This window comes from Salvelinus namaycush, unplaced genomic scaffold (assembly GCF_016432855.1).
Source record: "Salvelinus namaycush isolate Seneca unplaced genomic scaffold, SaNama_1.0 Scaffold1162, whole genome shotgun sequence".
NCBI lineage: Eukaryota > Metazoa > Chordata > Actinopteri > Salmoniformes > Salmonidae > Salvelinus > Salvelinus namaycush.
This window is the reverse complement of record NW_024057856.1, coordinates 55,502-81,278: the sequence shown is the minus strand read 5'-3', so window position 1 is coordinate 81,278 and position 25,777 is coordinate 55,502. Positions and strand designations below refer to the sequence as shown.

Here is a 25,777-nt window from a genome sequence, read left to right as displayed (position 1 = left end):
TGACAGGTGTAGTGGGTGTGTTATTCTATAGAGTAGTGTACCTGTCGTTGCTAGAGTCTTTGCTGTAGGCCCTCTCGTATCCAGGGGAGTATGAGTAGCTCTCCCAGTCTTCTGGTAGCGTGCCACGGTCGGCCACGCTGGGCCAGCGACCCAGGGCCAGGCTCCCATTCTGGGCAGGGAAGGCCAGGCCCAGGCTGGATGAAGGAAGGTATTAGACATATTTTAAAAGGCAGAGTCAGTGATGTACAAAATAAACAGCAATATCAGTTTGATTTCTGCGACTATTATGAGAGGTGAAGTACGAGGCTAAACGTCTGATTTGGTTCCTATGGGCCCCAAAAGCACTTTATAAGGAAAAGGTGCCGTTTGGGAGCAACATATCCAGTCACCTGGCCAGGTTAGAGGAGCTCCTCTGAAACGATGTGATCCCCTTCAGACTGTCCGGCCTCTGTGGCACTTCATCGCTCGCCCAATCAAAACGGTCCTCAGATTCGGCACCGCCCACGCTGCCCTCAACCAGACTATCCACCTCCCCCCTCTCCTCCACCCCCTCCTCCCCATCTACCTCCCCCCCTCCCCTCCACCTCCTCGATACTGATGGACGGGGTATGTGGTGCCTCTCCTCCCTCTCGGGAGTCACAGATGGTTTTCGCCGACTCACAGCTCGACAGAAGCTGTTCCTCCCCAACCCCTCCTCCTCCTCCTCCTCCTCCTCCTCCTCCTCTCTTTAGAGTCTCTGTGCTTCCCAGAATCACCCCCTCTCCCTCCTGGCCCTCCCTGGGGCTCCCAGCCCCTCCATGGCTCACACAGGGCCTGAGCAACGGGGAGGAGTTGGGCGAGGGCGTCAGGTTGGCGGGCCGGAGGGACAGGGACTGGTCGTCTCCTCCGTGTTCAGGTGACGGAGGCTGAAGGTGGATGGTACCTTCAGAGGGAAACAGATGTACCTCAATATAAATCTCATGCCGCTCCCAACATGTTTAACAGGAAAGGGAAAAGGTAATGGACAGGACAAGGTAATAACAAAGTGCAGAAGAACATGTATATTTGTTTCCTGGGCGGATATTCGCGTACAGGTGTTCTGCACCAATGGAGAGTGAGAAACATGTCACTGCACGAAGACAAAAAGAATGATTCTAGGTACCTTCAGGAAGAGGGTCCTCAGTGAAGACAGCCGTGGAGAGAGAGACAGCTGAGCTACCAGCTGACTTCCATCCACTGTTGATATTTCTCATATACATTATGGACTGGACTTTCTCCTGGTACAGCTTACCATCTACAGGACAACAGACAACATATATATATACTGGTCCTGGTACAGCCTCACCATCTACAGGACAACAGACAACATATATATACTGGTCCTGGTACAGCCTCACCATCTACAGGACAACAGACAACATATATATACTGGTCCTGGTACAGCCTCACCATCTACAGGACAACAGACAACATATATATACTGGTCCTGGTACAGCCTCACCATCTACAGGACAACAGACAACATATATATACTGGTCCTGGTACAGCCTCACCATCTACAGGACAACATATATATACTGGTCCTGGTACAGCCTCACCATCTACAGGACAACAGACAACATATATATACTGGTCCTGGTACAGCCTCACCATCTACAGGACAACAGACAACATATATATACTGGTCCTGGTACAGCCTCACCATCTACAGGACAACAGACAACATATATATACTGGTCCTGGTACAGCCTCACCATCTACAGGACAACAGACACCATATATATACTGGTCCTGGTACAGCCTCACCATCTACAGGACAACAGACAACATATATATACTGGTCCTGGTACAGCCTCACCATCTACAGGACAACAGACAACATATATATACTGGTCCTGGTACAGCCTCACCATCTACAGGACAACAGACAACATATATATACTGGTCCTGGTACAGCCTCATCATCTACAGGACAACAGACAACATATATATACTGGTCCTGGTACAGCCTCACCATCTACAGGACAACAGACAACATATATATATACTGGTCCTGGTACAGCCTCACCATCTACAGGACAACAGACAACATATATATACTGGTCCTGGTACAGCCTCACCATCTACAGGACAACAGACAACATATATATATACTGGTCCTGGTACAGCCTCACCATCTACAGGACAACAGCCAACATATATATACTGGTCCTGGTACAGCCTCATCATCTACAGGACAACATATATATACTGGTCCTGGTACAGCCTCATCATCTACAGGACAACATATATATACTGGTCCTGGTACAGCCTCACCATCTACAGGACAACATATATATACTGGTCCTGGTACAGCCTCACCATCTACAGGACAACAGACAACATATATATACTGGTCCTGGTACAGCCTCACCATCTACAGGACAACAGACAACATATATATACTGGTCCTGGTACAGCCTCACCATCTACAGGACAACAGACAACATATATATACTGGTCCTGGTACAGCCTCACCATCTACAGGACAACAGACAACATATATATACTGGTCCTGGTACAGCCTCACCATCTACAGGACAACAGACAACATATATATATACTGGTCCTGGTACAGCCTCACCATCTACAGGACAACAGACAACATATATATACTGGTCCTGGTACAGCCTCATCATCTACAGGACAACAGACAACATATATATACTGGTCCTGGTACAGCCTCACCATCTACAGGACAACAGACAACATATATATATACTGGTCCTGGTACAGCCTCACCATCTACAGGACAACAGACAACATATATATACTGGTCCTGGTACAGCCTCACCATCTACAGGACAACAGACAACATATATATACTGGTCCTGGTACAGCCTCACCATCTACAGGACAACATATATATACTGGTCCTGGTACAGCCTCACCATCTACAGGACAACATATATATACTGGTCCTGGTACAGCCTCATCATCTACAGGACAACAGACAACATATATATACTGGTCCTGGTACAGCCTCACCATCTACAGGACAACATATATATACTGGTCCTGGTACAGCCTCACCATCTACAGGACAACATATATATACTGGTCCTGGTACAGCCTCATCATCTACAGGACAACAGACAACATATATATACTGGTCCTGGTACAGCCTCACCATCTACAGGACAACAGACAACATATATATACTGGTCCTGGTACAGCCTCACCATCTACAGGACAACATATATATACTGGTCCTGGTACAGCCTCACCATCTACAGGACAACAGACAACATATATATACTGGTCCTGGTACAGCCTCACCATCTACAGGACAACAGACAACATATATATACTGGTCCTGGTACAGCCTCACCATCTACAGGACAACAGACAACATATATATACTGGTCCTGGTACAGCCTCACCATCTACAGGACAACAGACAACATATATATACTGGTCCTGGTACAGCCTCACCATCTACAGGACAACATATATATACTGGTCCTGGTACAGCCTCATCATCTACAGGACAACAGACAACATATATATACTGGTCCTGGTACAGCCTCACCATCTACAGGACAACAGACAACATATATATACTGGTCCTGGTACAGCCTCACCATCTACAGGACAACAGACAACATATATATACTGGTCCTGGTACAGCCTCACCATCTACAGGACAACAGACAACATATATATACTGGTCCTGGTACAGTCTCACCATCTACAGGACAACAGACAACATATATATACTGGTCCTGGTACAGCCTCACCATCTACAGGACAACAGACAACATATATATACTGGTCCTGGTACAGCCTCACCATCTACAGGACAACAGACAACATATATATACTGGTCCTGGTACAGCCTCACCATCTACAGGACAACAGACAACATATATATACTGGTCCTGGTACAGTCTCACCATCTACAGGACAACAGACAACATATATATACTGGTCCTGGTACAGCCTCACCATCTACAGGACAACAGACAACATATATATACTGGTCCTGGTACAGCCTCACCATCTACAGGACAACAGACAACATATATATACTGGTCCTGGTACAGCCTCACCATCTACAGGACAACAGACAACATATATATACTGGTCCTGGTACAGCCTCACCATCTACAGGACAACAGACAACATATATATATACTGGTCCTGGTACAGCCTCACCATCTACAGGACAACAGACACCATATATATACTGGTCCTGGTACAGCCTCACCATCTACAGGACAACAGACAACATATATATACTGGTCCTGGTACAGCCTCACCATCTACAGGACAACATATATATACTGGTCCTGGTACAGCCTCACCATCTACAGGACAACAGACAACATATATATACTGGTCCTGGTACAGCCTCACCATCTACAGGACAACATATATATACTGGTCCTGGTACAGCCTCACCATCTACAGGACAACAGACAACATATATATACTGGTCCTGGTACAGCCTCACCATCTACAGGACAACAGACAACATATATATACTGGTCCTGGTACAGCCTCATCATCTACAGGACAACAGACAACATATATATACTGGTCCTGGTACAGCCTCACCATCTACAGGACAACAGACAACATATATATACTGGTCCTGGTACAGCCTCACCATCTACAGGACAACAGACAACATATATATACTGGTCCTGGTACAGCCTCACCATCTACAGGACAACAGACAACATATATATACTGGTCCTGGTACAGCCTCACCATCTACAGGACAACAGACAACATATATATACTGGTCCTGGTACAGCCTCACCATCTACAGGACAACAGACAACATATATATACTGGTCCTGGTACAGCCTCACCATCTACAGGACAACAGACAACATATATATATACTGGTCCTGGTACAGCCTCATCATCTACAGGACAACAGACAACATATATATACTGGTCCTGGTACAGCCTCACCATCTACAGGACAACAGACAACATATATATATACTGGTCCTGGTACAGCCTCACCATCTACAGGACAACATATATATACTGGTCCTGGTACAGCCTCACCATCTACAGGACAACAGACAACATATATATACTGGTCCTGGTACAGCCTCACCATCTACAGGACAACAGACAACATATATATATACTGGTCCTGGTACAGCCTCACCATCTACAGGACAACAGACAACATATATATACTGGTCCTGGTACAGCCTCACCATCTACAGGACAACAGACAACATATATATACTGGTCCTGGTACAGCCTCACCATCTACAGGACAACAGACAACATATATATACTGGTCCTGGTACAGCCTCACCATCTACAGGACAACATATATATACTGGTCCTGGTACAGCCTCACCATCTACAGGACAACAGACAACATATATATACTGGTCCTGGTACAGCCTCACCATCTACAGGACAACATATATATACTGGTCCTGGTACAGCCTCACCATCTACAGGACAACAGACACCATATATATACTGGTCCTGGTACAGCCTCATCATCTACAGGACAACAGACAACATATATATATACTGGTCCTGGTACAGCCTCACCATCTACAGGACAACATATATATACTGGTCCTGGTACAGCCTCACCATCTACAGGACAACAGACAACATATATATACTGGTCCTGGTACAGCCTCACCATCTACAGGACAACAGACAACATATATATATACTGGTCCTGGTACAGCCTCACCATCTACAGGACAACATATATATACTGGTCCTGGTACAGCCTCACCATCTACAGGACAACAGACAACATATATATACTGGTCCTGGTACAGCCTCATCATCTACAGGACAACAGACAACATATATATATACTGGTCCTGGTACAGCCTCACCATCTACAGGACAACAGACAACATATATATACTGGTCCTGGTACAGCCTCACCATCTACAGGACAACAGACAACATATATATACTGGTCCTGGTACAGCCTCACCATCTACAGGACAACAGACAACATATATATATACTGGTCCTGGTACAGCCTCACCATCTACAGGACAACATATATATACTGGTCCTGGTACAGCCTCACCATCTACAGGACAACAGACAACATATATATACTGGTCCTGGTACAGCCTCATCATCTACAGGACAACAGACAACATATATATACTGGTCCTGGTACAGCCTCACCATCTACAGGACAACAGACAACATATATATACTGGTCCTGGTACAGCCTCACCATCTACAGGACAACAGACAACATATATATACTGGTCCTGGTACAGCCTCACCATCTACAGGACAACAGACAACATATATATACTGGTCCTGGTACAGCCTCACCATCTACAGGACAACAGACAACATATATATACTGGTCCTGGTACAGCCTCACCATCTACAGGACAACATACAACATATATATACTGGTCCTGGTACAGCCTCACCATCTACAGGACAACAGACAACATATATATACTGGTCCTGGTACAGCCTCACCATCTACAGGACAACAGACAACATATATATACTGGTCCTGGTACAGCCTCACCATCTACAGGACAACAGACAACATATATATACTGGTCCTGGTACAGCCTCACCATCTACAGGACAACAGACAACATATATATACTGGTCCTGGTACAGCCTCACCATCTACAGGACAACAGACACAATACTGTCTGTGGTGTTCAGTAACAGCAGACACCTTAGTAGAAAATTACTATTCAAAGTAAAAGTCACCTATTAAAATAGCCGATTTTGACTTTATTAATTGAACCAGGAAGTGTGTAAAAAACCCACCTATGTGTAGTGAGAAGTAGAAGCTTGTAGGCGTATGACAGACGTAGGTGTTAGTGGGCGGGTGCACGGCGAGGAGGAAGTTGTAGACCAATCGGAGGAGGTCTAGGTCCGGAGGTGAACCCAACACTTCCTGGATGATCTTAACGAAAGACAGACACACTTCCTGTGGGATGGAGGTCAGGTGCTCGTCCCGATGCTCCTGGGGGACAAACACAGAGGATAAGGAAGTCTGATAGTTAACGTGTTAGAAAAGGCCAGAGGAACGTGCAGTCGTTTAATTACATTGACTTAAATAGTGAGTCATTTAGCAGACTCTCTGATCCAGAGACACTACAGTAGTGAGTCATTTAGCAGACTCTCTGATCCAGAGCCACTACAGTAGTGAGTCATTTAGCAGACTCTCTGATCCAGAGACACTACAGTAGTGAGTCATTTAGCAGACTCTCCTATCCAGAGTCATTTAGCAGACTCTCTGATCCAGAGACACTTACAGTAGTGAGTCATTTAACAGACTCTCTGATCCAGAGCCACTACAGTAGTGAGTCATTTAGCAGACTCTCTGATCCAGAGACACTTACAGTAGTGAGTCATTTAACAGACTCTCTGATCCAGAGCCACTACAGTAGTGAGTCATTTAGCAGACTCTCCTATCCAGAGCCACTACAGTAGTGAGTCATTTAACAGACTCTCCTATCCAGAGATACTACAGTAGGGAGTCATTTAGCAGACTCTCCTATCCAGAGGACACTACAGTAGTGAGTCATTTAGCAGACTCTCTGATCCAGAGACACTACAGTAGTGAGTCATTTAGCAGACTCTCTGATCCAGAGACACTACAGTAGTGAGTCATTTAGCAGACTCTCTGATCCAGAGCCACTACAGTAGTGAGTCATTTAGCAGACTCTCCTATCCAGAGACACTACAGTAGTGAGTCATTTAACAGACTCTCCTATCCAGAGACACTACAGTAGGGAGTCATTTAGCAGACTCTGATCAAGAGTCACTACAGTAGTGAGTCATTTAGCAGACTCTCCTATCCAGAGACACTACAGTAGGGAGTCATTTAACAGACTCTCCTATCCAGAGACACTACAGTAGGGAGTCATTTAACAGACTCCCTGATCCAGAGATACTACAGTAGGGAGTCATTTAACAGACTCTCCTATCCAGAGTCATTTAGCAGACTCTCTGATCCAGAACCACTACAGTAGTGAGTCATTTAGCAGACTCTCCTATCCAGAGACACTACAGTAGTGAGTCATTTAGCAGACTCTCTGATCCAGAACCACTACAGTAGTGAGTCATTTAGCAGACTCTCTTATCCAGAGACACTAACTCTTCCGGTTCCGGTTTGGAGCGAGTAGTCGCATTCCCGCTGGGCTCCCCAGGTAGTATTTCCATTTCATTTCATTTTCATTACAGTACAACGGTTTGATTTGTTTGATCTTAGCTAGCTACATAGCCGTCTTTGTATCAAAGATAATTGTGTAGTTATTGAGGTTCGCTAGCCAGCTATTTTCGTCGTAACGTCGTAACGTAACGTAACGTAGTCAACACTGCTAGCTAGCCAGCTAGCCACCGAATAGCAGCACTGCAGTAACGATTACATTACAACGGAACGACTTGATTAGTGTAGTGTAGTGTTAGCTAGCTACATAGTTGTCTTTGCTATCTTTGTATCTAAGATAATTGTGTAGCTTAGAGTAGTTTAGAGTAATTATTCGGTTAGCTTCGGTTAGCTTATTCGGTTAGTTAGCTAGCCAGCTATTTTCGTCCGCCGCGCTGCCGTTCTCCTACCTAGTCAACACTGCTAGCTAACACTGCTAACTAGCCAACTTCTACCGAATAGCAGCACTGTAGAAACTCACATTACAACTTACATTGCAACGGAACGACTTGATTAGCGTAGTGTTAGCTAGCTACATAGTTGTCTTTGCTGTCCTTGTATCCAAGATAATTGTGTAGTTTTGAGAAATTGTCGAGGTTACCTAGCCAGCTATAGGTTACCTAGCCAGCTACACTTTCAAACAGTCAACAACGCAGCCACTGCTAGCCAGCCTACTTCACCGCCAGCAGTACTATATCATTTTAGTCAATAAGATTTTATTTTATTTTTGCAACGTAAGCTTAACTTTCTGAACATTCGAGACGTGTAGTCCACTTGTCATTCTAATCTCCTTTGCATTAGCGTAGCCTCTTCTGTAGCCTGTCAACTATGTGTCTGTCTATCCCTCTTCTCTCCTCTCTGCACAGACCATACAAACGCTTCACACCGCGTGGCCGCCGCTACTCTAACCTGGTGGTCCCAGCGCGCACGACCCACGTGGAGTTCCAGGTCTCCGGCAGCCTCTGGAACTGCCGATCTGCGGCCAACAAGGCAGAGTTCATCTCAGCCTATGCGTCCCTCCAGTCCCTCGACTTCTTGGCACTGACGGAAACATGGATTACCACTGATAACACTGCTACTCCTACTGCTCTCTCCTCGTCTGCCCACGTGTTCTCGCACACCCCGAGAGCTTCTGGTCAGCGGGGTGGTGGCACTGGGATCCTCATCTCTCCCAAGTGGACATTCTCTCTTTCTCCCCTGACCCATCTGTCTATCGCCTCCTTTGAATTCCATGCTGTCACAGTTACCAGCCCTTTCAAGCTTAACATCCTTATCATTTATCGCCCTCCAGGTTCCCTTGGAGAGTTCATCAATGAGCTTGACGCCCTGATAAGTTCCTTTCCTGAGGATGGCTCACCTCTCACAGTTCTGGGTGACTTTAACCTCCCCACGTCTACCTTTGACTCATTCCTCTCTGCCTCCTTCTTTCCACTCCTCTCCTCTTTTGACCTCACCCTCTCACCTTCCCCCCCTACTCACAAGGCAGGCAATACGCTTGACCTCATCTTTACTAGATGCTGTTCTTCCACTAATCTCATTGCAACTCCCCTCCAAGTCTCCGACCACTACCTTGTATCCTTTTCCCTCTCGCTCTCATCCAACACTTCCCACACTGCCCCTACTCGGATGGTATCGCGCCGTCCCAACCTTCGCTCTCTCTCCCCCGCTACTCTCTCCTCTTCCATCCTATCATCTCTTCCCTCTGCTCAAACCTTCTCCAACCTATCTCCTGATTCTGCCTCCTCAACCCTCCTCTCCTCCCTTTCTGCATCCTTTGACTCTCTATGTCCCCTATCCTCCAGGCCGGCTCGGTCCTCCCCTCCTGCTCCGTGGCTCGACGACTCACTGCGAGCTCACAGAACAGGGCTCCGGGCAGCCGAGCGGAAATGGAGGAAAACTCGCCTCCCTGCGGACCTGGCATCCTTTCACTCCCTCCTCTCTACATTCTCCTCTTCTGTCTCTGCTGCTAAAGCCACTTTCTACCACTCTAAATTCCAAGCATCTGCCTCTAACCCTAGGAAGCTCTTTGCCACCTTCTCCTCCCTCCTGAATCCTCCTCCCCCTCCTCCCCCCTCCTCCCTCTCTGCGGATGACTTCGTCAACCATTTTGAAAAGAAGGTCGACGACATCCGATCCTCGTTTGCTAAGTCAAACGACACCGCTGGTTCTGCTCACACTGCCCTACCCTGTGCTTTGACCTCTTTCTCCCCTCTCTCTCCAGATGAAATCTCGCGTCTTGTGACGGCCGGCCGCCCAACAACCTGCCCGCTTGACCCTATCCCCTCCTCTCTTCTCCAGACCATTTCCGGAGACCTTCTCCCTTACCTCACCCATCAACTCATCCTTGACCGCTGGCTACGTCCCTTCCGTCTTCAAGAGAGCGAGAGTTGCACCCCTTCTGAAAAAACCTACACTCGATCCCTCCGATGTCAACAACTACAGACCAGTATCCCTTCTTTCTTTTCTCTCCAAAACTCTTGAACGTGCCGTCCTTGGCCAGCTCTCCTGCTATCTCTCTCAGAATGACCTTCTTGATCCAAATCAGTCAGGTTTCAAGACTAGTCATTCAACTGAGACTGCTCTTCTCTGTGTCACGGAGGCGCTCCGCACTGCTAAAGCTAACTCTCTCTCCTCTGCTCTCATCCTTCTAGACCTATCGGCTGCCTTTGATACTGTGAACCATCAGATCCTCCTCTCCACCCTCTCCGAGCTGGGCATCTCCGGCGCGGCCCACGCTTGGATTGCGTCCTACCTGACAGGTCGCTCCTACCAGGTGGCGTGGCGAGAATCTGTCTCCGCACCACGTGCTCTCACCACTGGTGTCCCCCAGGGCTCTGTTCTAGGCCCTCTCCTATTCTCGCTATACACCAAGTCACTTGGCTCTGTCATATCCTCACATGGTCTCTCCTATCATTGCTATGCAGACGACACACAATTAATCTTCTCCTTTCCCCCCTCTGATAACCAGGTGGCGAATCGCATCTCTGCATGTCTGGCAGACATATCAGTGTGGATGACGGATCACCACCTCAAGCTGAACCTCGGAAAGACGGAGCTGCTCTTCCTCCCGGGGAAGGACTGCCCGTTCCATGATCTCGCCATCACGGTTGACAACTCCATTGTGTCCTCCTCCCAGAGTGCTAAGAACCTTGGCATGATCCTGGACAACACCCTGTCGTTCTCAACTCACATCAAGGCGGTGACCCGTTCCTGTAGGTTCATGCTCTACAACATTCGCAGAGTACGACCCTGCCTCACACAGGAAGCAGCGCAGGTCCTAATCCAGGCACTTGTCATCTCCCGTCTGGACTACTGCAACTCGCTGTTGGCTGGGCTCCCTGCCTGTGCTATTAAACCCCTACAACTCATCCAGAACGCCGCAGCCCGTCTGGTGTTCAACCTTCCCAAGTTCTCTCACGTCACCCCGCTCCTCCGCTCTCTCCACTGGCTTCCAGTTGAAGCTCGCATCCGCTACAAGACCATGGTGCTTGCCTACGGAGCTGTGAGGGGAACGGCACCTCCGTACCTTCAGGCTCTGATCAGGCCCTACACCCAAACAAGGGCACTGCGTTCATCCACCTCTGGCCTGCTCGCCTCCCTACCTCTGAGGAAGTACAGTTCCCGCTCAGCCCAGTCAAAACTGTTCGCTGCTCTGGCACCCCAATGGTGGAACAAACTCCCTTACGACGCCAGGTCAGCGGAGTCAATCACCACCTTCCGGAGACACCTGAAACCCCACCTCTTTAAGGAATACCTAGGATAGGATAAAGTAATCCGTCTAACCCCCCCCTCCCCCTTAAAAGAGTTAGATGCACTATTGTAAAGTGGTTGTTCCACTGGATATCATAAGGTGAATGCACCAATTTGTAAGTCGCTCTGGATAAGAGCGTCTGCTAAATGACTTAAATGTAAATGTACTACAGTAGTGAGTCATTTAGCAGACTCTCCTATCCAGAGACACTACAGTAGGGAGTCATTTAGCAGACTCTCCTATCCAGAGGACACTACAGTAGTGAGTCATTTAACAGAATCTCTGATCCAGAGACACTACAGTAGTGAGTCATTTAGCAGACTCTCTGATCCAGAGCCACTACAGTAGTGAGTCATTTAGCAGACTCTCCTATCCAGAGCCACTACAGTAGGGAGTCATTTAGCAGACTCTCCTATCCAGAGTCATTTAGCAGACTCTCTGATCCAGAGCCACTACAGTAGTGAGTCATTTAGCAGACTCTCCTATCCAGAGCCACTACAGTAGTGAGTCATTTAACAGACTCTCCTATCCAGAGACACTACAGTAGGGAGTCATTTAGCAGACTCTCCTATCCAGAGGACACTACAGTAGTGAGTCATTTAGCAGACTCTCTGATCCAGAGACACTACAGTAGTGAGTCATTTAACAGACTCTCTTATCCAGAGACACTACAGTAGTGAGTCATTTAGCAGACTCTCTGATCCAGAGACACTACAGTAGTGAGTCATTTAACAGACTCTCTTATCCAGAGACACTACAGTAGTGAGTCATTTAGCAGACTCTCTGATCCAGAGACACTACAGTAGTGAGTCATTTAGCAGACTCTCTGATCCAGAGACACTACAGTAGTGAGTCATTTAGCAGACTCTCCTATCCAGAGACACTACAGTAGTGAGTCATTTAGCAGACTCTCTGATCCAGAGACACTACAGTAGTGAGTCATTTAGCAGACTCTCTGATCCAGAGACACTACAGTAGTGAGTCATTTAGCAGACTCTCCTATCCAGAGTCATTTAGCAGACTCTCTGATCCAGAGACACTTACAGTAGTGAGTCATTTAACAGACTCTCTGATCCAGAGCCACTACAGTAGTGAGTCATTTAGCAGACTCTCCTATCCAGAGCCACTACAGTAGTGAGTCATTTAACAGACTCTCCTATCCAGAGATACTACAGTAGGGAGTCATTTAGCAGACTCTCCTATCCAGAGGACACTACAGTAGTGAGTCATTTAGCAGACTCTCTGATCCAGAGACACTACAGTAGTGAGTCATTTAGCAGACTCTCTGATCCAGAGACACTACAGTAGTGAGTCATTTAGCAGACTCTCTGATCCAGAGCCACTACAGTAGTGAGTCATTTAGCAGACTCTCCTATCCAGAGACACTACAGTAGTGAGTCATTTAACAGACTCTCCTATCCAGAGACACTACAGTAGGGAGTCATTTAGCAGACTCTGATCAAGAGTCACTACAGTAGTGAGTCATTTAGCAGACTCTCCTATCCAGAGACACTACAGTAGGGAGTCATTTAACAGACTCTCCTATCCAGAGACACTACAGTAGGGAGTCATTTAACAGACTCCCTGATCCAGAGATACTACAGTAGGGAGTCATTTAACAGACTCTCCTATCCAGAGTCATTTAGCAGACTCTCTGATCCAGAACCACTACAGTAGTGAGTCATTTAGCAGACTCTCCTATCCAGAGACACTACAGTAGTGAGTCATTTAGCAGACTCCCTGATCCAGAACCACTACAGTAGTGAGTCATTTAGCAGACTCTCTTATCCAGAGACACTAACTCTTCCGGTTCCGGTTTGGAGCGAGTAGTCGCATTCCCGCTGGGCTCCCCAGGTAGTATTTCCATTTCATTTCATTTTCATTACAGTACAACGGTTTGATTTGTTTGATCTTAGCTAGCTACATAGCCGTCTTTGTATCAAAGATAATTGTGTAGTTATTGAGGTTCGCTAGCCAGCTATTTTCGTCGTAACGTCGTAACGTAACGTAACGTAGTCAACACTGCTAGCTAGCCAGCTAGCCACCGAATAGCAGCACTGCAGTAACGATTACATTACAACGGAACGACTTGATTAGTGTAGTGTAGTGTTAGCTAGCTACATAGTTGTCTTTGCTATCTTTGTATCTAAGATAATTGTGTAGCTTAGAGTAGTTTAGAGTAATTATTCGGTTAGCTTCGGTTAGCTTATTCGGTTAGTTAGCTAGCCAGCTATTTTCGTCCGCCGCGCTGCCGTTCTCCTACCTAGTCAACACTGCTAGCTAACACTGCTAACTAGCCAACTTCTACCGAATAGCAGCACTGTAGAAACTCACATTACAACTTACATTGCAACGGAACGACTTGATTAGCGTAGTGTTAGCTAGCTACATAGTTGTCTTTGCTGTCCTTGTATCCAAGATAATTGTGTAGTTTTGAGAAATTGTCGAGGTTACCTAGCCAGCTATAGGTTACCTAGCCAGCTACACTTTCAAACAGTCAACAACGCAGCCACTGCTAGCCAGCCTACTTCACCGCCAGCAGTACTATATCATTTTAGTCAATAAGATTTTATTTTATTTTTGCAACGTAAGCTTAACTTTCTGAACATTCGAGACGTGTAGTCCACTTGTCATTCTAATCTCCTTTGCATTAGCGTAGCCTCTTCTGTAGCCTGTCAACTATGTGTCTGTCTATCCCTCTTCTCTCCTCTCTGCACAGACCATACAAACGCTTCACACCGCGTGGCCGCCGCTACTCTAACCTGGTGGTCCCAGCGCGCACGACCCACGTGGAGTTCCAGGTCTCCGGCAGCCTCTGGAACTGCCGATCTGCGGCCAACAAGGCAGAGTTCATCTCAGCCTATGCGTCCCTCCAGTCCTTCGACTTCTTGGCACTGACGGAAACATGGATTACCACTGATAACACTGCTACTCCTACTGCTCTCTCCTCGTCTGCCCACGTGTTCTCGCACACCCCGAGAGCTTCTGGTCAGCGGGGTGGTGGCACTGGGATCCTCATCTCTCCCAAGTGGACATTCTCTCTTTCTCCCCTGACCCATCTGTCTATCGCCTCCTTTGAATTCCATGCTGTCACAGTTACCAGCCCTTTCAAGCTTAACATCCTTATCATTTATCGCCCTCCAGGTTCCCTTGGAGAGTTCATCAATGAGCTTGACGCCCTGATAAGTTCCTTTCCTGAGGATGGCTCACCTCTCACAGTTCTGGGTGACTTTAACCTCCCCACGTCTACCTTTGACTCATTCCTCTCTGCCTCCTTCTTTCCACTCCTCTCCTCTTTTGACCTCACCCTCTCACCTTCCCCCCCTACTCACAAGGCAGGCAATACGCTTGACCTCATCTTTACTAGATGCTGTTCTTCCACTAATCTCATTGCAACTCCCCTCCAAGTCTCCGACCACTACCTTGTATCCTTTTCCCTCTCGCTCTCATCCAACACTTCCCACACTGCCCCTACTCGGATGGTATCGCGCCGTCCCAACCTTCGCTCTCTCTCCCCCGCTACTCTCTCCTCTTCCATCCTATCATCTCTTCCCTCTGCTCAAACCTTCTCCAACCTATCTCCTGATTCTGCCTCCTCAACCCTCCTCTCCTCCCTTTCTGCATCCTTTGACTCTCTATGTCCCCTATCCTCCAGGCCGGCTCGGTCCTCCCCTCCTGCTCCGTGGCTCGACGACTCACTGCGAGCTCACAGAACAGGGCTCCGGGCAGCCGAGCGGAAATGGAGGAAAACTCGCCTCCCTGCGGACCTGGCATCCTTTCACTCCCTCCTCTCTACATTCTCCTCTTCTGTCTCTGCTGCTAAAGCCACTTTCTACCACTCTAAATTCCAAGCATCTGCCTCTAACCCTAGGAAGCTCTTTGCCACCTTCTCCTCCCTCCTGAATCCTCCTCCCCCTCCTCCCCCCTCCTCCCTCTCTGCGGATGACTTCGTCAACCATTTTGAAAAGAAGGTCGACGACATCCGATCCTCGTTTGCTAAGTCAAACGACACCGCTGGTTCTGCTCACACTGCCCTACCCTGTGCTTTGACCTCTTTCTCCCCTCTCTCTCCAGATGAAATCTCGCGTCTTGTGACGGCCGGCCGCCCAACAACCTGCCCGCTTGACCCTATCCCCTCCTCCAGACCATTTCCGGAGACCTTCTCCCTTACCTCACCCATCAACTCATCCTTGACCGCTGGCTACGTCCCTTCCGTCTTCAAGAGAGCGAGAGTTGCACCCCTTCTGAAAAAACCTACACTCGATCCCTCCGATGTCAACAACTACAGACCAGTATCCCTTCTTTCTTTTCTCTCCAAAACTCTTGAACGTGCCGTCCTTGGCCAGCTCTCCTGCTATCTCTCTCAGAATGACCTTCTTGATCCAAATCAGTCAGGTTTCAAGACTAGTCATTCAACTGAGACTGCTCTTCTCTGTGTCACGGAGGCGCTCCGCACTGCTAAAGCTAACTCTCTCTCCTCTGCTCTCATCCTTCTAGACCTATCGGCTGCCTTTGATACTGTGAACCATCAGATCCTCCTCTCCACCCTCTCCGAGCTGGGCATCTCCGGCGCGGCCCACGCTTGGATTGCGTCCTACCTGACAGGTCGCTCCTACCAGGTGGCGTGGCGAGAATCTGTCTCCGCACCACGTGCTCTCACCACTGGTGTCCCCCAGGGCTCTGTTCTAGGCCCTCTCCTATTCTCGCTATACACCAAGTCACTTGGCTCTGTCATATCCTCACATGGTCTCTCCTATCATTGCTATGCAGACGACACACAATTAATCTTCTCCTTTCCCCCCTCTGATAACCAGGTGGCGAATCGCATCTCTGCATGTCTGGCAGACATATCAGTGTGGATGACGGATCACCACCTCAAGCTGAACCTCGGAAAGACGGAGCTGCTCTTCCTCCCGGGGAAGGACTGCCCGTTCCATGATCTCGCCATCACGGTTGACAACTCCATTGTGTCCTCCTCCCAGAGTGCTAAGAACCTTGGCATGATCCTGGACAACACCCTGTCGTTCTCAACTCACATCAAGGCGGTGACCCGTTCCTGTAGGTTCATGCTCTACAACATTCGCAGAGTACGACCCTGCCTCACACAGGAAGCAGCGCAGGTCCTAATCCAGGCACTTGTCATCTCCCGTCTGGACTACTGCAACTCGCTGTTGGCTGGGCTCCCTGCCTGTGCTATTAAACCCCTACAACTCATCCAGAACGCCGCAGCCCGTCTGGTGTTCAACCTTCCCAAGTTCTCTCACGTCACCCCGCTCCTCCGCTCTCTCCACTGGCTTCCAGTTGAAGCTCGCATCCGCTACAAGACCATGGTGCTTGCCTACGGAGCTGTGAGGGGAACGGCACCTCCGTACCTTCAGGCTCTGATCAGGCCCTACACCCAAACAAGGGCACTGCGTTCATCCACCTCTGGCCTGCTCGCCTCCCTACCTCTGAGGAAGTACAGTTCCCGCTCAGCCCAGTCAAAACTGTTCGCTGCTCTGGCACCCCAATGGTGGAACAAACTCCCTTACGACGCCAGGTCAGCGGAGTCAATCACCACCTTCCGGAGACACCTGAAACCCCACCTCTTTAAGGAATACCTAGGATAGGATAAAGTAATCCGTCTAACCCCCCCCTCCCCCTTAAAAGAGTTAGATGCACTATTGTAAAGTGGTTGTTCCACTGGATATCATAAGGTGAATGCACCAATTTGTAAGTCGCTCTGGATAAGAGCGTCTGCTAAATGACTTAAATGTAAATGTACTACAGTAGTGAGTCATTTAGCAGACTCTCCTATCCAGAGCCACTACAGTAGTGAGTCATTTAGCAGACTCTCCTATCCAGAGACACTACAGTAGGGAGTCATTTAGCAGACTCTCCTATCCAGAGTCATTTAGCAGACTCTCCTATCCAGAGCCACTACAGTAGTGAGTCATTTAACAGACTCTCCTATCCAGAGACACTACAGTAGGGAGTCATTTAGCAGACTCTCCTATCCAGAGGACACTACAGTAGTGAGTCATTTAACAGACTCTCTGATCCAGAGACACTACAGTAGTGAGTCATTTAGCAGACTCTCTGATCCAGAGCCACTACAGTAGTGAGTCATTTAGCAGACTCTCCTATCCAGAGCCACTACAGTAGGGAGTCATTTAGCAGACTCTCCTATCCAGAGTCATTTAGCAGACTCTCTGATCCAGAGCCACTACAGTAGTGAGTCATTTAGCAGACTCTCCTATCCAGAGCCACTACAGTAGTGAGTCATTTAACAGACTCTCCTATCCAGAGACACTACAGTAGGGAGTCATTTAGCAGACTCTCCTATCCAGAGGACACTACAGTAGTGAGTCATTTAGCAGACTCTCTGATCCAGAGACACTACAGTAGTGAGTCATTTAGCAGACTCTCTGATCCAGAGACACTACAGTAGTGAGTCATTTAGCAGACTCTCCTATCCAGAGCCACTACAGTAGTGAGTCATTTAACAGACTCTCCTATCCAGAGACACTACAGTAGGGAGTCATTTAGCAGACTCTCTGATCCAGAGTCAATACAGTAGTGAGTCATTTAGCAGACTCTGATCAAGAGTCACTACAGTAGTGAGTCATTTAGCAGACTCTCTGATCCAGAGACACTACAGTAGTGAGTCATTTAACAGACTCTCTTATCCAGAGACACTACAGTAGTCAGTCATTTAGCAGACTCTCTGATCCAGAGACACTACAGTAGTGAGTCATTTAACAGACTCTCTTATCCAGAGACACTACAGTAGTGAGTCATTTAGCAGACTCTCTGATCCAGAGACACTACAGTAGTGAGTCATTTAGCAGACTCTCTGATCCAGAGACACTACAGTAGTGAGTCATTTAGCAGACTCTCCTATCCAGAGTCATTTAGCAGACTCTCTGATCCAGAGACACTTACAGTAGTGAGTCATTTAACAGACTCTCTGATCCAGAGCCACTACAGTAGTGAGTCATTTAGCAGACTCTCCTATCCAGAGCCACTACAGTAGTGAGTCATTTAACAGACTCTCCTATCCAGAGATACTACAGTAGGGAGTCATTTAGCAGACTCTCCTATCCAGAGGACACTACAGTAGTGAGTCATTTAGCAGACTCTCTGATCCAGAGACACTACAGTAGTGAGTCATTTAGCAGACTCTCTGATCCAGAGCCACTACAGTAGTGAGTCATTTAGCAGACTCTCCTATCCAGAGACACTACAGTAGTGAGTCATTTAACAGACTCTCCTATCCAGAGACACTACAGTAGGGAGTCATTTAGCAGACTCTGATCAAGAGTCACTACAGTAGTGAGTCATTTAGCAGACTCTCCTATCCAGAGACACTACAGTAGGGAGTCATTTAACAGACTCTCCTATCCAGAGACACTACAGTAGGGAGTCATTTAACAGACTGCCTGATCCAGAGATACTACAGTAGGGAGTCATTTAACAGACTCTCCTATCCAGAGTCATTTAGCAGACTCTCTGATCCAGAACCACTACAGTAGTGAGTCATTTAGCAGACTCTCCTATCCAGAGACACTACAGTAGTGAGTCATTTAGCAGACTCCCTGATCCAGAACCACTACAGTAGTGAGTCATTTAGCAGACTCTCTTATCCAGAGACACTAACTCTTCCGGTTCCGGTTTGGAGCGAGTAGTCGCATTCCCGCTGGGCTCCCCAGGTAGTATTTCCATTTCATTTCATTTTCATTACAGTACAACGGTTTGATTTGTTTGATCTTAGCTAGCTACATAGCCGTCTTTGTATCAAAGATAATTGTGTAGTTATTGAGGTTCGCTAGCCAGCTATTTTCGTCGTAACGTCGTAACGTAACGTAACGTAGTCAACACTGCTAGCTAGCCAGCTAGCCACCGAATAGCAGCACTGCAGTAACGATTACATTACAACGGAACGACTTGATTAGTGTAGTGTAGTGTTAGCTAGCTACATAGTTGTCTTTGCTATCTTTGTATCTAAGATAATTGTGTAGCTTAGAGTAGTTTAGAGTAATTATTCGGTTAGCTTCGGTTAGCTTATTCGGTTAGTTAGCTAGCCAGCTATTTTCGTCCGCCGCGCTGCCGTTCTCCTACCTAGTCAACACTGCTAGCTAACACTGCTAACTAGCCAACTTCTACCGAATAGCAGCACTGTAGAAACTCACATTACAACTTACATTGCAACGGAACGACTTGATTAGCGTAGTGTTAGCTAGCTACATAGTTGTCTTTGCTGTCCTTGTATCCAAGATAATTGTGTAGTTTTGAGAAATTGTCGAGGTTACCTAGCCAGCTATAGGTTACCTAGCCAGCTACACTTTCAAACAGTCAACAACGCAGCCACTGCTAGCCAGCCTACTTCACCGCCAGCAGTACTATATCATTTTAGTCAATAAGATTTTATTTTATTTTTGCAACGTAAGCTTAACTTTCTGAACATTCGAGACGTGTAGTCCACTTGTCATTCTAATCTCCTTTGCATTAGCGTAGCCTCTTCTGTAGCCTGTCAACTATGTGTCTGTCTATCCCTCTTCTCTCCTCTCTGCACAGACCATACAAACGCTTCACACCGCGTGGCCGCCGCTACTCTAACCTGGTGGTCCCAGCGCGCACGACCCACGTGGAGTTCCAGGTCTCCGGCAGCCTCTGGAACTGCCGATCTGCGGCCAACAAGGCAGAGTTCATCTCAGCCTATGCGTCCCTCCAGTCCTTCGACTTCTTGGCACTGACGGAAACATGGATTACCACTGATAACACTGCTACTCCTACTGCTCTCTCCTCGTCTGCCCACGTGTTCTCGCACACCCCGAGAGCTTCTGGTCAGCGGGGTGGTGGCACTGGGATCCTCATCTCTCCCAAGTGGACATTCTCTCTTTCTCCCCTGACCCATCTGTCTATCGCCTCCTTTGAATTCCATGCTGTCACAGTTACCAGCCCTTTCAAGCTTAACATCCTTATCATTTATCGCCCTCCAGGTTCCCTTGGAGAGTTCATCAATGAGCTTGACGCCCTGATAAGTTCCTTTCCTGAGGATGGCTCACCTCTCACAGTTCTGGGTGACTTTAACCTCCCCACGTCTACCTTTGACTCATTCCTCTCTGCCTCCTTCTTTCCACTCCTCTCCTCTTTTGACCTCACCCTCTCACCTTCCCCCCCTACTCACAAGGCAGGCAATACGCTTGACCTCATCTTTACTAGATGCTGTTCTTCCACTAATCTCATTGCAACTCCCCTCCAAGTCTCCGACCACTACCTTGTATCCTTTTCCCTCTCGCTCTCATCCAACACTTCCCACACTGCCCCTACTCGGATGGTATCGCGCCGTCCCAACCTTCGCTCTCTCTCCCCCGCTACTCTCTCCTCTTCCATCCTATCATCTCTTCCCTCTGCTCAAACCTTCTCCAACCTATCTCCTGATTCTGCCTCCTCAACCCTCCTCTCCTCCCTTTCTGCATCCTTTGACTCTCTATGTCCCCTATCCTCCAGGCCGGCTCGGTCCTCCCCTCCTGCTCCGTGGCTCGACGACTCACTGCGAGCTCACAGAACAGGGCTCCGGGCAGCCGAGCGGAAATGGAGGAAAACTCGCCTCCCTGCGGACCTGGCATCCTTTCACTCCCTCCTCTCTACATTCTCCTCTTCTGTCTCTGCTGCTAAAGCCACTTTCTACCACTCTAAATTCCAAGCATCTGCCTCTAACCCTAGGAAGCTCTTTGCCACCTTCTCCTCCCTCCTGAATCCTCCTCCCCCTCCTCCCCCCTCCTCCCTCTCTGCGGATGACTTCGTCAACCATTTTGAAAAGAAGGTCGACGACATCCGATCCTCGTTTGCTAAGTCAAACGACACCGCTGGTTCTGCTCACACTGCCCTACCCTGTGCTTTGACCTCTTTCTCCCCTCTCTCTCCAGATGAAATCTCGCGTCTTGTGACGGCCGGCCGCCCAACAACCTGCCCGCTTGACCCTATCCCCTCCTCTCTTCTCCAGACCATTTCCGGAGACCTTCTCCCTTACCTCACCCATCAACTCATCCTTGACCGCTGGCTACGTCCCTTCCGTCTTCAAGAGAGCGAGAGTTGCACCCCTTCTGAAAAAACCTACACTCGATCCCTCCGATGTCAACAACTACAGACCAGTATCCCTTCTTTCTTTTCTCTCCAAAACTCTTGAACGTGCCGTCCTTGGCCAGCTCTCCTGCTATCTCTCTCAGAATGACCTTCTTGATCCAAATCAGTCAGGTTTCAAGACTAGTCATTCAACTGAGACTGCTCTTCTCTGTGTCACGGAGGCGCTCCGCACTGCTAAAGCTAACTCTCTCTCCTCTACTCTCATCCTTCTAGACCTATCGGCTGCCTTTGATACTGTGAACCATCAGATCCTCCTCTCCACCCTCTCCGAGCTGGGCATCTCCGGCGCGGCCCACGCTTGGATTGCGTCCTACCTGACAGGTCGCTCCTACCAGGTGGCGTGGCGAGAATCTGTCTCCGCACCACGTGCTCTCACCACTGGTGTCCCCCAGGGCTCTGTTCTAGGCCCTCTCCTATTCTCGCTATACACCAAGTCACTTGGCTCTGTCATATCCTCACATGGTCTCTCCTATCATTGCTATGCAGACGACACACAATTAATCTTCTCCTTTCCCCCCTCTGATAACCAGGTGGCGAATCGCATCTCTGCATGTCTGGCAGACATATCAGTGTGGATGACGGATCACCACCTCAAGCTGAACCTCGGAAAGACGGAGCTGCTCTTCCTCCCGGGGAAGGACTGCCCGTTCCATGATCTCGCCATCACGGTTGACAACTCCATTGTGTCCTCCTCCCAGAGTGCTAAGAACCTTGGCATGATCCTGGACAACACCCTGTCGTTCTCAACTCACATCAAGGCGGTGACCCGTTCCTGTAGGTTCATGCTCTACAACATTCGCAGAGTACGACCCTGCCTCACACAGGAAGCAGCGCAGGTCCTAATCCAGGCACTTGTCATCTCCCGTCTGGACTACTGCAACTCGCTGTTGGCTGGGCTCCCTGCCTGTGCTATTAAACCCCTACAACTCATCCAGAACGCCGCAGCCCGTCTGGTGTTCAACCTTCCCAAGTTCTCTCACGTCACCCCGCTCCTCCGCTCTCTCCACTGGCTTCCAGTTGAAGCTCGCATCCGCTACAAGACCATGGTGCTTGCCTACGGAGCTGTGAGGGGAACGGCACCTCCGTACCTTCAGGCTCTGATCAGGCCCTACACCCAAACAAGGGCACTGCGTTCATCCACCTCTGGCCTGCTCGCCTCCCTACCTCTGAGGAAGTACAGTTCCCGCTCAGCCCAGTCAAAACTGTTCGCTGCTCTGGCACCCCAATGGTGGAACAAACTCCCTTACGACGCCAGGTCAGCGGAGTCAATCACCACCTTCCGGAGACACCTGAAACCCCACCTCTTTAAGGAATACCTAGGATAGGATAAAGTAATCCGTCTAACCCCCCCCTCCCCCTTAAAAGAGTTAGATGCACTATTGTAAAGTGGTTGTTCCACTGGATATCATAAGGTGAATGCACCAATTTGTAAGTCGCTCTGGATAAGAGCGTCTGCTAAATGACTTAAATGTAAATGTACTACAGTAGTGAGTCATTTAGCAGACTCTCCTATCCAGAGCCACTACAGTAGTGAGTCATTTAGCAGACTCTCCTATCCAGAGACACTACAGTAGGGAGTCATTTAGCAGACTCTCCTATCCAGAGTCATTTAGCAGACGGCTCCTATCCAGAGTCATTTAACAGACTCTCCTATCCAGAGACACTACAGTAGGGAGTCATTTAGCAGACTCTCCTATCCAGAGGACACTACAGTAGTGAGTCATTTAACAGACTCTCTGATCCAGAGACACTACAGTAGTGAGTCATTTAGCAGACTCTCTGATCCAGAGCCACTACAGTAGTGAGTCATTTAGCAGACTCTCCTATCCAGAGCCACTACAGTAGGGAGTCATTTAGCAGACTCTCCTATCCAGAGTCATTTAGCAGACTCTCTGATCCAGAGCCACTACAGTAGTGAGTCATTTAGCAGACTCTCCTATCCAGAGCCACTACAGTAGTGAGTCATTTAACAGACTCTCCTATCCAGAGACACTACAGTAGGGAGTCATTTAGCAGACTCTCCTATCCAGAGGACACTACAGTAGTGAGTCATTTAGCAGACTCTCTGATCCAGAGACACTACAGTAGTGAGTCATTTAGCAGACTCTCTGATCCAGAGACACTACAGTAGTGAGTCATTTAGCAGACTCTCCTATCCAGAGCCACTACAGTAGTGAGTCATTTAACAGACTCTCCTATCCAGAGACACTACAGTAGGGAGTCATTTAGCAGACTCTCTGATCCAGAGTCAATACAGTAGTGAGTCATTTAGCAGACTCTGATCAAGAGTCACTACAGTAGTGAGTCATTTAGCAGACTCTCTGATCCAGAGACACTACAGTAGTGAGTCATTTAACAGACTCTCTTATCCAGAGACACTACAGTAGTGAGTCATTTAGCAGACTCTCTGATCCAGAGACACTACAGTAGTGAGTCATTTAACAGACTCTCTTATCCAGAGACACTACAGTAGTGAGTCATTTAGCAGACTCTCTGATCCAGAGACACTACAGTAGTGAGTCATTTAGCAGACTCTCTGATCCAGAGACACTACAGTAGTGAGTCATTTAGCAGACTCTCCTATCCAGAGTCATTTAGCAGACTCTCTGATCCAGAGACACTTACAGTAGTGAGTCATTTAACAGACTCTCTGATCCAGAGCCACTACAGTAGTGAGTCATTTAGCAGACTCTCCTATCCAGAGCCACTACAGTAGTGAGTCATTTAACAGACTCTCCTATCCAGAGATACTACAGTAGGGAGTCATTTAGCAGACTCTCCTATCCAGAGGACACTACAGTAGTGAGTCATTTAGCAGACTCTCTGATCCAGAGACACTACAGTAGTGAGTCATTTAGCAGACTCTCTGATCCAGAGACACTACAGTAGTGAGTCATTTAGCAGACTCTCTGATCCAGAGCCACTACAGTAGTGAGTCATTTAGCAGACTCTCCTATCCAGAGACACTACAGTAGTGAGTCATTTAACAGACTCTCCTATCCAGAGACACTACAGTAGGGAGTCATTTAGCAGACTCTGATCAAGAGTCACTACAGTAGAGTCATTTAGCAGACTCTCCTATCCAGAGACACTACAGTAGGGAGTCATTTAACAGACTCTCCTATCCAGAGACACTACAGTAGGGAGTCATTTAACAGACTCCCTGATCCAGAGATACTACAGTAGGGAGTCATTTAACAGACTCTCCTATCCAGAGTCATTTAGCAGACTCTCTGATCCAGAACCACTACAGTAGTGAGTCATTTAGCAGACTCTCCTATCCAGAGACACTACAGTAGTGAGTCATTTAGCAGACTCCCTGATCCAGAACCACTACAGTAGTGAGTCATTTAGCAGACTCTCTTATCCAGAGACACTAACTCTTCCGGTTCCGGTTTGGAGCGAGTAGTCGCATTCCCGCTGGGCTCCCCAGGTAGTATTTCCATTTCATTTCATTTTCATTACAGTACAACGGTTTGATTTGTTTGATCTTAGCTAGCTACATAGCCGTCTTTGTATCAAAGATAATTGTGTAGTTATTGAGGTTCGCTAGCCAGCTATTTTCGTCGTAACGTAACGTAACGTAGTCAACACTGCTAGCTAGCCAGCTAGCCACCGAATAGCAGCACTGCAGTAACGATTACATTACAACGGAACGACTTGATTAGTGTAGTGTAGTGTTAGCTAGCTACATAGTTGTCTTTGCTATCTTTGTATCTAAGATAATTGTG

At 48.0% G+C, this 25,777-nt stretch overlaps 1 protein-coding gene across 1 annotated transcript in view; it reads right to left on the bottom strand.

Moving 5' to 3' along the window:
- Positions 1-636: 636 nt before the first annotated feature.
- The window catches only part of LOC120035948 (lysosomal-trafficking regulator-like), a 48,318-nt gene continuing 23,177 nt past the window's right edge, over positions 637-25,777 (bottom strand). Inside the window, exons 8-11 of the mRNA XM_038982434.1 lie at positions 6,781-6,979; positions 1,142-1,273; positions 743-922; positions 637-656 (exon numbers count right to left, since the gene is read on the bottom strand). Coding sequence (XP_038838362.1) covers positions 637-656; positions 743-922; positions 1,142-1,273; positions 6,781-6,979 — 531 coding nt within the window. The remainder of the gene's footprint in view (positions 657-742; positions 923-1,141; positions 1,274-6,780; positions 6,980-25,777) is intronic.